Genomic DNA, 13,911 nt, shown 5'->3' on the forward strand with positions numbered 1-13,911 from the left:
ACAAGCATGGAAAGTATCTACCTGAGTCAGAGTGAAGGGAAGGTATTGAGAGAGAATGCGAGCCACAACAGCATGTTGGAAAGTGGAGAAATACTGAGTACATCAAGGGTGGCACGGGATGCAAGAGAGTGGTGAAGGACTAATAAATGTATCATTAATCTGTTGGCCAAGCAGCAAGCTTTCGCAGAATATTTGTCTTCTCAACGTTTTTTTTGGCTTGGTGGGATAGGCCATTATTTAAGCTAAGGTCTCTTCTTTTTACAGAGCCAACCAGTCTGACAGGGAGTATAAAATGGGCAGCTATAGAAGGATGAGAGAAAATTTTAAGAGGTTTTGGTCTCAACCATTATATCCATTTTAGTCACATGGATGTTGGACATGATGGCTGTGATGATCAAGGAGTCGTGTTCTATCTTCAGGGTCCCCTGGGGGATCTGAAGGACATGCTTTGCCACCTTTATCTCTGGAGACCCATTGCCCTGAATGCTGTCAAAGACACTCTCCAGGTCCCTGGAGACTGGCTCAGTTATAATGGCTATGGCAAACTCAATTCTGTGAAGGGCATAGTTGAAGGGAACAGAGAACATCAAGGCCAGGTGGACACTTGGGCCCTGGTAGACCAGTAGGCCCACAGTGCCCTGGAAGCTGCAGCTCTTCCTCTCAAAAGAACAGATGATGGTGGACTCTGGAGAGAGCACAGGTGGTGGGTCCACTAATACATTCCCACTCTGCAAGTAGTACCTGGGAAAGAGGAGGTACAGGTCACTATTGGTCTACGTAGGTGATCTTGCATGTCAGAGAAGAATGGAAGATCTGGAGGCCTCTAGAGATCGTTGAGTGGGTTTGAAGAAAGACAATTCCTTATTCCACAAGAATACCTAGAACTGATCCCAGCTCCACTCCTTCAGAGGCATTCCCATAATCTATGCTTATTGTGTAAGTATTTGTTTATCTAATGATGTCAAGTCTAGGGACAACTGTTCAGATCTAGGCAAGAAGTTAACTATTCAACCTACATCAGATTAGACCTGTCAGAATCCACAACATATTTCACTCTGTGTTTTCTGCACCTTCAGACTGAGCCATCAATAACAGCTTTCTTCTTGCTTATTCAATAGGCCAATGCCATTCTACTCTAGATTCTTTACATGTGGTTTTGTTTTACATGGAATGCCTTGTGTGATGCCACAGACTTTATGGCTAGCCCTCTTTTCCCTGTGCTATGCAACCAGATTCACCCAGTTCACCATTTAAGTGCTTGATAAAAAGAAAACCAAGTTCATTGCCCGTGAACAGCGGCAGCTGGGAGAAACTATGTCCATCTCTGCCATGTGACATGGTAACTCCTCCCATGTTAAAGAAAGCCACAAGAGTCTGAGAGAAGGAGCAAGTACTCAAAAGATAAGATCATTCTGGACAGCACTGCTGCCACATTCATGAACTTACAGCTGGGGTTACTTATCAAGCCAGGCAAAGGCCTGTACAGGGTTGGGGAGGAGCACCCAAGCTCACACCCCTACATGAGGAGCTAATTACAAATTGAAAGTTTCTCGAAGAGAGGTCTAGTTTCTTTAAGATGTCTTCCTGGTAGGTCTACAGACCAATCTCCAATGGATAACCCTCCACCCCCATACCCATATGGGTAGCACCAAATGAACTAAGTAGGGAATAAAAAAATAGTACATGAAGTCTAGAGAGTGATCTGGGGGAATCTGAGAAGAATTAGAGGGGGTTTTGCAGAACAAATATGATCAAAATTCTCAAAGAAAAATTAAAAGTATTCCTTTTTTGTTTATTTGGTTGGTTGGTTGGTTGGTTGGTTGGTTGGTTGGGTTGGGTTGGGGTTGGGTTGGGTTTTGGTTTTTCAAGACAGGCTTTCTCTCATAGTCCTGGCTTCCTGTACTTGCTTTGTAGACCTGGCTGGCGTTGAACTCCACCTGCCTCTGCCTTTCTAGTGCTGGAATTAAAGGCATGCACCTGGCTTAAGTATTACATTTTTTAAAGTAAGACTGTTGTCTTAGCAGTTAATAGCACTAGCTGTACTTGCAGAGGACCCAGGTTGGATTACCAGCACACACATGGCAGCTCACAACCACCTGTAACTCTAGTTCCAAGGGATCCAATGCCCTCTTCCATCCTCCACAGCACACATGGTGCAGGTCCATATATGCAGGGAAAAATACTTATACATACAGGATAAGCAAATCAGTTTTTAAAAGTAAGAGCATTACAAACTTACCTTAGCCCATTAGCACACATGCTATGAGATTTTTATTAAAAGGAAAGCTGAAGTTTAACCTGTCTGTATCTACCTGATCTGCCATCACACACTAAGCCTTGTCTCTAAACCAGAAACTTCTACAGAGAAACCCACTGAGTACATAATGAAAATGGGGATGTCTAGGGGCAGGATTTGGGAGGACAAGACAAGGTTGAAACTTACAAGGGATTCTTGAATGTTATGTCTGTGTTGTTAGATATCTTGATCTCCACAGTCCGAGAGCCTTGGACATCCTGCACTGTGTCACCTGAGCTGTCTTCCATATACACCCTTGGGAAGTTCCCAGGTTTTCCTGAGAGTGGAATGAAAAGCAACACTGAACGTCATCTGATAGACATTTCTGAGGCCAGGGGCCATGAGTGAGGACTCACTGTTAGTTGTTAAGGGCTGTGATAGGGGTGGTCACTCAATACACGCTCTTTGGTTAATAGAAAATCCTCAGTCATTTGGCCCCCTAGACAGCCCCGACTGCCATAACAACCTAGTTCCCTCTGCTTTGTGCTTCATAAAACCACTCCAGCACTTCCCACTGTCTTTCTTTTCCCCTAGACAGATACAAGCTCAAGTAGAAAGAAATGGATTCTCTCTTCCCATAACTGTTCATTTTTAGTACAGAGGATGGAAGCCAGGGTCTCCTACACATTAAACAAGTACTCTACCACTGAGCGCTGGAGGGCTCTTGGCAGGGTATCTACCATTGAGCCATATCCCCAACCCCTCCCTTGGGGATACTAGACAAGAGACACTCCCTCCAGCCCTCCTGGAGGATTCTAGGCAGGAGTTCAATTGCCAACCATATCTACAACCCTTACATCAGATAACTGAAAGTCAGCTCTACAACAGATATCCCCTAGCTCCAACTCAGAGGTCAAAGCTGACACTCACTCAGCCACTCTCCACATCTCATTAAGGATATTGTCTCTGTTTTTCCGGACATTCTCTCTAGACATCTTTAGCAAATCCTTCACCAAGTCTGGTGTGTAGGTGTCAGATAGTTTCATTGTGTCATATTTTTGTCTCCATGTCTCAATGTTATCTGAAATGGAACCAAGCCAAGAAAAACATATGTCAAGTTGGGTTGTATCCATTTATGTCAGGGGTTGGTAAACTATTTTTGTGGGCCAAATCCAGCCGGCCCACCACTTGGCTTTATAAATAGAGGTGCTGGTATATACCACTTTATGAAATGAAGCATATGTTTTACTATCTAGTCTCCATACCTGCACAAAGGAGAGAGAATGTCTCCTTTTCCATTAACCTGCACTGCCTGGGACAATGGCTGATGCAGGTGACTAATACTTGTTAAAAGAAGGAAGATAGGGGGCTGAAGAGACAGCTCAGCAGTTAGAAGTAATAGCTGCTTTCCAGAGGACACAGGCTTAATTCCCAGCATCCACAGTGGTGGTTCACAACCATCTATAACTCCAGTTCTAGAGGATCGGATGCCCTCTTCTGGCCTCCTTGGGTACCAGCATGCGCATGCTGCACATGCATTCATGCAGACAAAAATACCCATACACATAAAACATCTTAAAAAATATAATAAAACAAGGCATGATGGTGCATACCTATCATTGTAACATGTGGAAACCAAGACTGGAGAATTATGAGTTCGAGCTGAGGCTAAACTGAATAGTGAGAGCCCTGTCTTAAAAATAAAACTAACCGTAAATGCAGTGTGGCTCACAAGAGGAGCTTGAATGAAACAAGACACTTCTGTTCTATCCCATTCCAATTACCAAGGCAATGGTATTTGAAAGCCCTTTAGATGGTTATTGAATAGAGAGAACCAAGACCTCAGACTGAGAGGCCTGAGTCTAAAATATGTTAAAGTTGAGAGTTTTAGTTTATTGTTGTCTCGATGGCTGCCACAAAAGTAATATTATTGACTAGTTTTTTGTTGTTAGTTGACTAGTTATTCTTGCAAATTTGATCATTAAATAAGAATGTTGGTGTGTATTTCAGTAACTTCAAACAAAAATATATCTGTGGGATTTGAAATATCCCTGAAAAGTCATGTCTGGAAGGCTGGCCCCTCAATCCAGCCAGTGGTTGTGGGAAGGAAGTTTAGAAAGCAATTGAATTGTGCAGGATATGACCTTATTTATCAATGATTAACCAACTGACATGTTCATAATTTCCTGACATATTCAAATATGATGAAATCTTAGAATGTATGACCTCCATCTGTAGGATTTGTTCTCTGTCTCTCACTATCCATAAGCTGAGCTGCACACTGCTCCACCCTGTACTTGACCCCAAAACCTTGTTTCTATTGCACCAAGCCCAGAAATTATGGAGCCAAGTGACCATATAGTAAAATCATTAAACCATGCAAAAACAGTAAAGCTTAACTACTACAAGCCTATTTTTATTATATTTTACTAAATTAATTATTGCTTAAAGTTATATTCCTGTTAATAACTTGAGATTTCCATACAATGACTTTTAATCATATTCATTCTACTTGATCAATTCTTCTCATTTTTACCTCCCTACATTCCCAATTTTTCTCCTTACCACTTCTTTTTAAAGACCTATTGAGTCTAATTTTATAATAATGATGGGACAGACATGGTCATCACTAATAAAGAGTAATGCCAGGGCACTGATGTAATTTCAGGCATAACCATCTATCATTACAAGTGCTGCTTGGATTAATATCTTAAAACAAATCTTCCTGTTAACTTCATTGAATAATAAAACAACTATGCACATTAAAAAATAAAATAAAATAATAAAAATAAAATTAACAGGGGCTGGAAAATAGATCCGCAAAACTTATAGAGCTCTTTTAGAGGCCTGAATTTAAGTTCCCACTGTGTCAGGTGATTCAAAACACTCTGTGAATCTAGCCCCAGAAGATCCAATGTCTCTGTCCTCTTTGGCCAGCAGAAAGAACATCCAACACCATATGTGACTCACATGTGCAATCTCAATACTTGGAAGGTTGAGGGAATGGGATGCTGAGTTCAAAGCCAGCTTGGGTGATAATAGTGAGACCCTATCTATAGGAAGAAAAAAGATATGTTTTATACTTTATCCCTTATAGAAAACCCCACTCCAAAGGCAGAAAGAGTGGTAGAGCAGCCCAGCGAGTCCAGGGTGGTAAACAGCAGGGCCGAGACTGGCAGAATCATCATGCCACATGCTGAGCCCCACCTAGAATTGTTCACCCAGGACTGTATGACAACTGTGGATGCCCAGGTGGGAGAAGGCAGACTTCCAGGTAGAACAAGAACATCCCAACAAAAAGAGGCAACAGGCAGAAATGTCCAAGAAAAAAAAAAAAAAAAAACAGAAAACATGGCACCCTTTCGGAGGCCACAGGGTGGACAACATGAGGCTTCCTACTCGTCCTCTTGAGTTTTCGATGCTGAAATGTGGACCAGGTGCCCCCTAAGCTGCTGCTCTGCTAGCCCAGATCCCAGGACTCCATACCCTGCTCTTCCTCACACACCTACCTCCACAGTTGTCTTTGTTGAACAGAGTAAAGTGCATGACAACAGGCCCTGTTTCTCCTCTGAGGACATAGCAGCTCGCTGGGGCTTGGGCCCATTCTTTCAGCTGATCCTCCCTCACGTCAGGGAAGGGGATCGCATGGCATTGGCAGTAGTCTGCTGCAGCCCTGATGGTCTGAGAAGGAGAAAATAAGGGGCCTTGAGACATACTGGAACCTCAGCAAAGACCACAGGAGTAGGGCAGAAAGCACACGGTTATCTCCGGGGTTTGTTTAAACAGAAGACGTCTCGCATCCGATGAGAGCCAATGAACAGTTTCTGCAAGGCTTGAGAATGACCTCAGGATCTGTATGAAGGGCAGTGTGCTCAGATGAGGGGGTACCCACAGATATTGGGGACCAGCAAATCTCATTTCCTCCCTGAAAGATTCTTTACCATCTACCTCACAGGGGGAAAATGGATGGTAGCAGACAAAACCAGTTTCCATTACTAACGAACAGAAATGGAAAGTCAGCCATGCAAATGCTTTTAAATAGCCTAATGGCTACAATGGAAGTAAGTGAGGCAGCTTTCATCTGCTGCAGCAAACACCCGAGACAATCAGCTTACAAAGGAAAAAGGTTGGTTTGGGTCACAGGCCACAGTCAGTAAGCCACATAGTGAAGAGGAGATGACAGAGCAAAACTGTTCACCTCACTAGTCAGGTAGCAGAAAGGGAAAGGGTCACGCTGTCCTTTGAGAAAATGAGCCCAGTAAACTACAAAACTCCCACTAGGCCAGTGGTTTGCAAGCTGTGGGTCAAAACACCCCTTTGAGGGTCAAAGACCCTTTCAGAGGAGTCACCTAAGACCATCAGAAAGCACAGATATTTACATTATGGTTCATAACAGTAGCAAAACTACAGTAGTTATGAAGTAGCAATGAAAATAACTGTATGGTTGGGGGTCACCACAGCATGAGGAACTGTATTAAAGGGTTGCAGCATTAGGAAGGTTGAGAACCGCAGCACTGTGTGCATCTCCTCAGTGTTCTGACACTCCCCAATTCCCACACCCTAAGGACCAAGTTCTTAAAACATGGGCTTCTGGGGTACATTTCAGATCCAACTAAAAGAAACATGAATGTGAAATATAAACCTTTACCCACCAGCGATAAGGCTAAGCAGGAAGGCATTCGCTGCCAAGCCTGATGATCTGAGTTTGATCAAACATAAATGCACTTTTATATTTTTATATGCATTCCATAAGGGATTCAAATGCATATTATGTGTGTATATTTTAAAGACAAAACATATAAACTCATACTAAGTGTACTTATTTATTTGTGTGTGTGTGTATGTGTGTGTGTGTGTGTGTATATGTGTGTGTGTGTGTGTGCACGTGTGCTGCAATGTGCCTGTGGCCTCAGAAGTCAGTTTATGAGATCCACCACATGGGTGTGAAGGATTGAACTCAGGTCGGCAACAAGTACCGTGATCTGCTGAGCTACCCTGCATCTTTAAAGTTTTTAAATGTATTATTATTTTATGTCCATACATGATGTTGGAGGATGCATGCATACCATAGTGCTCCAAGACAGCAACTACCCAATACCCACTTCCCAGCCAGACCCTGAGTTCTTCCTGGACATTCCCACCTCTGCCCGGGGCCATCTCCTTCCCTCAAATACAGGAAAGTTCCTTTTTCAATTACCTCCAATGGGTCCCCAGAACTGAAGTCAAACGAGAGGATGAGGTGAACTTCACGCACGGGAGGCAGAACAAGTGGGTAGGGAGTGTTGATGGCATAACCAGCATCCACCAGATGGAGAAACTCCCGGCTATGCATGGTCTCATCTGTGATGTTACCTAAACCCAGGAAAAGAACTTGTCTAACCTAAGGCCAGGAGGTAGGTAGCAGTTTGTGCAGACAAAGCTGTTGCTCAGAGACATAACCCTGAGACCAGTGCCCAGCTACAGTTCATTCCTGCCATTGTCTAGACATGGTTAGAGTGTGCTTCTCAGAGGCCCATGCCCTGGAAGCTCAAGGAGGGGCTGAGTGGAAGTTGGAGACACCTGCCTCAGAAGGGATTTGTGTTGCAGTGAATTAGCTCTGGAGAGAGCAAACCATTTCTACAATAAGACCCACCCATCAATGGCTCTGCCCCCTCTACACAAGGCTGCTCCACCACATTACGTTGTAACAAGAGCACCCTAATCAGACAGCGTGAACAAGCAAGGCTTCCTCATCTTGGGGCTTTCATCTTCTAATGCTGTCAGTTAAACAGACCTCTTTTCTTTATAAAGTACCCAGCCTAGGGTATTTTGTTATAACCACGGAAAACAGAGTGATACAATTTCTCAAGCCATGTAGAGTGCTGACTCATCTTCCCAGGGAGCTCTCCTTTTCCTAAACTACAAAGGTCTCAAGGCACAAAGATGTTGGCTGTGCATAGTCTTATCACAAAAGAGTGGTGGATGGACTTTAAATGTTTGGTGTTGGTATAGGCTTGGAAAAGGACATTTATACATCATGAAGAGAAAAGTTTGTTAAAGCTATAAAATAATCTTAGAGTTAGCCCAAATCCAGTGTCTATTCTATCTGAAGGATGAATGTCAGATCACGAAAGGATAAACTATAATGGATGTCTACATCTTTTCAGAGTCAGGGGGAAACACCCACATTTCAGAAAACTCACCATCTTTCTATTGGTATAAAAAAGACCATGTGGAAAAAAGGAAAAAGAAAAGAAAAGACCATGTGTCTCTCACTGTGAACCACTGCCATGGGGAAGCTCTGCCACTCAGACCAGTTAACACATCCCCACCCCTACACTTCCAGGAGAGGGATGGGCTGCAATCACCCCCTTGTTCTCCACAGCCTACCCCAGCCCGTGACAGATTAGGGAGATGAAAAGAGGAGCATTCTCACCGGGTTTATAGAGGAAGTTGTAAACAGTTCCCCACTCCCACCTCCAAAAGCAAATTCCAGTTTTACTCAGAAAAGTAAAAACGTCCTGGAGTAAACCTAGATGCAGAAATTGAAAGGCACAAAATAAGTATTATAGGATGGTATGTGTTGTCCCTCCTCTAAAGCTCTATAGTGGAGCACTGACCTTCAAGGTGAAAGAGTTTTAATTGAATATGGAGAGGCTCACAGCTCACAGGTCCACCCCAAAAACAGACCACAGTATGCTAGGGGCTTGGGTCACCAAATGAATGAAAAAGAGTGAACTGAGCACTAGCATTCCCCTCTCTCCTCTCTCTCTATCTCTCTCTTCTCTGCCTCTCTGTCACTCTTCTCTCTGTGTCTCATCTGTCTCTCTTCTCTCTGGATGTGTATATCTCCCTGTCCCATCTTTCCATCTCTCTCTTCTCTCTCTCTCTATCTCATCTCTGTTTTGTCTCTGATGCTGTCTGTCTCTCTGCATCTCTGTCTGTGTCTGTGTCTCTTTCTGTCTGTCTCTCTGTGTCTCTCTGTCTCTCTTTCTGTCTCTCTCTTTCTGTCTGTGTGTCTGTGTGTCTGTCTGTCTGTGTCTCTCTCTGTGTCTCTGTCTCTGCCTCTCTCTCTCTCTCTCTCTCTCTCTCTCTCTCTCTCTCTCTCTCTCTCTCTCTCTCTCTCTCTCTCTCTCTCTCTCTTGCTCTCTCTGTCCTTCCTGACTGTGGTGCAATGTGATCAGCTGCCTCTGCCTCACACTTCTTCTGCCATGGTAAACAGTATCTACTGAAACTGTGAGTGAAAATAAAGGACTCTAAGTTGCTTTTGTCGGGTAACTTGCCACAGGGGTAAGAAAATGTAATGGATATCAGTGGGGACAAGAGAGGAGGTGTCTGATGGTGCTAGCATTTACCCACAATCCAGCTCTTCGAGCTGTACATTTCATCTTCATCGGGCTCTGGTGTCCTCATGAAGCAGTAGAACAGATATTCCAGAAACTGCTCTTTCTCCTCGGGGGAGATCTCATTCCAATTCTGGCCTATCTCGGCAATCCAGCTGTGCTTCTGTTGGCCAAACTCGTCTGCCTCAAAAAAAAAAAGGAGAAGAAACCCAGATGATTACTCATTTCAGGATGGAACTGCGCCACCTGCCAAGAGCCCCTGTTTAGCCCTCTCCATCTCATCTCTTGTAGTGGCCTGGCAGTGACTGTACCGTAGAGCAATTTCCTCTGAGAGAAAGCATTCCGGAAAGTATCAGGGAAGCAGGGCTTAGTGGCACACATATCCAATTGTAGAAGAGGGAGAAGTGAAGAAAAAGGAATGCCACATCTTCATGGCAGGCCACCTGCCTGTGTGTCAGTCCCATGCTCTCCAGCCCCTTAGCATCCCTTAGCAAGTGTGTCCTGGTGCACAAACCTTCCTCGGCGCTCAGAGTCTGTTGCAGAGCCCAGAGTTTATCCTTGATGCTGGGGTCATCATGATCCTTGACATAAGCTATCGCTAAATCCAAGAGCTCTTGATCCACCTTCTTCCCTGGTGTTTCTATATACGTCGATGGTCCAGCCCCTGCTAAGAGATAAAAATAGCCACCCATGAGAATGTGGAGCTACAATCATCGCCTTCCCCAACAAAAATCTCCTTTCTTGACACTGCTGTGTATACCCAGGCCAGCTTCCATGTGTTTTACTTGGCAAAGGCTCCCACCTGCCACTCAAGAGCCTGAATGTTCCTCCCAGGCCCACCTTGGCTGGCAACTGGCATGTACAAAACAGAAGTCCACGTCCCATGTTCCATGTGACACAGAGGCATGATCTTCAAAATAAGGCTTTGTACCTTCCCCCTGCCCATTACCGATTACTACAAGAGTAAGGAACACACACACACACACACACCTCTCTCAGCCCAGCATCCTCAGTTGCCTCATCTGTCAGAAAACTATGATGGGGCTGGGGAGATAGCTCCATCAGTGGGCATTTGTGTGTGTGTGTGTGTGTGTAGGTGTGAACATGGAGTTTATTAATTCTATAGGCTACTCAAGCACGAGGATCCAAGATCAGATCCCCAACACCCACTTAAAAAGCCAGGCACAGCAGGGCGTGGTGGCACACTCTTTTAATCCCAGCACTCAGGAGGTAGAGGTAGGCAGATCTCTTTGAATTTGAGACCATCCTGGTCTACAGAGTGAGTTCTAGAACAGCCAAGGCTATACAGTGAGACTCTGTCTCGAAAAACAAACCAAAACAAACAAACAAAAAAAGACAAGTGCAGTGGCAAAAACCTGTAATCCCAGCAATGAGTGGGGAGACAGGACTATCTTGAAGGCTTGTTGGCCACTCAGTCTAGCCAATTAATAAACCCCATGTTCACATACAGTAGAGAGTGATAGAAGGCGCCAGACACCATCTTCTGACCTCCACACATGTGCACATGTACATTACATCTCTCTCTCTCTCTCTCTCTCTCTCTCTCTCTCTCTCTCACACACACACACACACACACACACACACACACACAACAACAACAACAACAACAACAACAACAATGATAACAACAACTAAGCAGTTGAGGTAAGAATAGCATTGCACAATGTGACAAATGAAGATTATCATGACATTCTGAGGCCTGTGGCTGGCTTATGCAACTTCTCATCCACGTCCTCATCAGTAGTTCACAACAAACCAGGGTGCTTACCTGCCATGGGCTGAAAATTCTGCTTCAATTTTGCTATCAGATCCATTAACATGTCTGCAAGAAGGTAAAAAAAAAATGCAGAATGCTTATCTGTACAATAATGCCCACTGGCTATGGTGTTGAATATTTTATTTTTCTTTTTAGGTATTTAAGACAGGGACTCATAAATGACCAGACTGGTCTCAAACTTACTACATAGCTGAAGATGACATTGAACTCTCGAACCTCCTGCCTCCATCTGCCAAGTGCTGGGATCACAGGCATAAACCACCAGTCATGGTGTTGAGTGTGTCCAAGGCAAGTTTCTCTAGGGCTGTTCCTTTATAGTATTGGACACAGTAGGCTGGAGCTTTGCTGATACTCCATCTCAAGACCTAACTCCATGCCTCCTTTCTAATCCTGCCTCTAGTGAACCCAAATTGGCAACTTGAAATTGGATGGGGCAATACACACCCATAGGCATAAGGTTATTTTGTAATTCAAATGCTGGTTCGGTACTCCCACACCCTATACCTATATCTGGTTGCAATCCTTGTTTTGAGAATCTCCTGCCTCAGTGTTGTGTAAACACTGCCCCCCCAAATTGTCTCCTGTTATGCCAATAAAGCAGCTTTCAGCTGAGCAGGGGAGAGAATAGGGCTGGACTTCCTGCCAGCCAGAGGGGGAGGAGCTAGAGAAGGAAATGGGCAATTCAGCCATGGGAGAGATCCAGGTGACATCAGGAGAGAGGAGCTGGAGGAGGGAAAGCTACGAAGCACAAGTATCTCTGGGATGTATGCTGGGAGGGAACCAGATTAGCTTAAAGGGTTAAGAATGGAGTAGTAACTGCTCAGTTATTGTGTTGTGAAGTTATTATACAACAAATATAAAAATCTCAATTATTTGTGTGATAGCCAGGTTAAGAGTGAAACTGAGAAAGACAGTTGTATAACATTAACTTTCATACACAACACCACAAGCCAAGGCTTCTTCCAGAAAGCAACCTTAGTTTACCCACTAAAGAACTAAAACATGACCCAAGCTCCAGCTTTAACCACAGGAAGGCCAGAAAGATATATTCTCTTTTTTCATTTCTTTGGTTTTGTTTTGTTCTGCTTTGCTTTTTGAGACAGGGTTTCTCAGTATAACCCTGGTTGTTCTGGAACTCTCTGTAGAGCAGGCTAGGCTTGAATTCAGAGATCTGCCTGCCTCTACCTCTGGAGTGCTGGGACTAAAGGTCTGAGCCACCGCACCTGGCTCTAGACTCATTGAACTTGTCTTTAACCAAGAGATGATGAATATCACTTTCAAGGAACAATGTTAAAATACAGAGTATCTTTGGCCCATGGTTTGGACGTAAGTTGGTATTAATAAGTATAAACTTTGAGTAATTATCATTACTCTTAGCAGCCTTGGAGGTCTTTACACTGGCTGCAGCTAAGACCTTGGAGAAAGAAATATTTTGCTTCTCTTATGGCCCAGCACTGTGCTACCAGGTGAGGCCCACCATCTTTACCATGAAAGCTAAGCGTACCCAAAGCACTCCTACCCACCATCTTTAACCCAAGCTGTATATACTTAAATGTATTCCCAACTTCCATCCTTCCCTCTTGAACTTTAACCTTAAACTGAGTATTCTCAATAGCATACATATTACCTATTTTTTTCCTTTTTCCATTTTTATGTGTGTGGTATTGGTGTTTGCCACATGAATAGGAATATATGTATGTAAAGGTGATCATCACATGTGTGTTGTGTGTGGAGGTTCAAGGTTTATGCTGGGAATCATCCTCTACTGCTTTCTAGATTATTCATTGAGGCAGGGTCTCTCAATCAAATCCAGAGCTAACCAATATGGCTATATTAGTTGCTAGTTTTGCTCTAGGGATCCCCATCTCTGCCATCTAAGGCTAGATTTACAGGTATGCTGCCAGGCCCATGTGGTATCTATATGGGATCTGGAGAGCCAAACTCTGGTCCCCACATTTGTGTGGAAAATGCTTTAACCACTAAGCCAACACTACAGCTCTACATCTTAAATTACATATGCCCAGGAATGTGCCCATTTCTGAAACGTTTTTCCAAATAAATATTCACAACCTCTCCAAAAAAGTCTTTACGCTCTGTTTGAAGAGGGCATCACTTTGGAGTCAATGCCTGACTCTCCTTAGCCACACAGGTAATAGGTAATACCTTTCTTCTGCCATTTCACCTCTTGGCTATGGGTTTTGGCTTCACAGTCGCCAAGGTGCAGATTCATTTGGTCTGATTTGACATTACTGTTATTATATATTAGTGAGACATTGTCACTATAGTCCAGGCTCTGTTCTAAGGACCTTACACACATTAGGTCACTTAAAATTCATCTCTAACACATGGAGCTGGAGGTATGGTTGTCCCCATTTGGTTATGTTATCATGCTGATCAGAGTTGTGATGTGGCTCCAGGCACAAACTGCCATTCATACATCAGTGCTCACTGTACAGTCAGAGTGAGCAAGCAACTCAGCATTCTTATGACTCAGTGGCTCTCCAAACAAAGCTCAAGTTGGAGGCTGGAGAGATGATTCAGTGGCTACAAGCACT

At 43.9% G+C, this 13,911-nt stretch overlaps 2 protein-coding genes across 2 annotated transcripts in view; one reads left to right on the forward strand and one right to left on the reverse strand.

Annotated features, from left to right (window-relative positions):
* LOC127203582 (40S ribosomal protein S19-like) overlaps positions 1–13,911 on the forward strand; it is a 223,000-nt gene that overhangs the window by 117,225 nt on the left and 91,864 nt on the right. The gene's annotated exons all lie outside the window — the stretch shown is intronic.
* The window catches only part of Pla2g4c (phospholipase A2 group IVC), a 32,187-nt gene continuing 18,503 nt past the window's right edge, over positions 228–13,911 (reverse strand). Inside the window, exons 9-17 of the mRNA XM_051161892.1 lie at positions 11,348–11,401; positions 10,073–10,225; positions 9,571–9,738; positions 8,652–8,747; positions 7,434–7,588; positions 5,746–5,917; positions 3,171–3,317; positions 2,444–2,576; positions 228–741 (exon numbers count right to left, since the gene is read on the reverse strand). Of these exons, the coding sequence (XP_051017849.1) occupies positions 324–741; positions 2,444–2,576; positions 3,171–3,317; positions 5,746–5,917; positions 7,434–7,588; positions 8,652–8,747; positions 9,571–9,738; positions 10,073–10,225; positions 11,348–11,401 (1,496 nt within the window). The 3' untranslated portion in view covers positions 228–323. The remainder of the gene's footprint in view (positions 742–2,443; positions 2,577–3,170; positions 3,318–5,745; positions 5,918–7,433; positions 7,589–8,651; positions 8,748–9,570; positions 9,739–10,072; positions 10,226–11,347; positions 11,402–13,911) is intronic.

This window comes from Acomys russatus, chromosome 19 (assembly GCF_903995435.1).
Source record: "Acomys russatus chromosome 19, mAcoRus1.1, whole genome shotgun sequence".
Taxonomy (NCBI): Eukaryota; Metazoa; Chordata; class Mammalia; order Rodentia; family Muridae; genus Acomys; species Acomys russatus.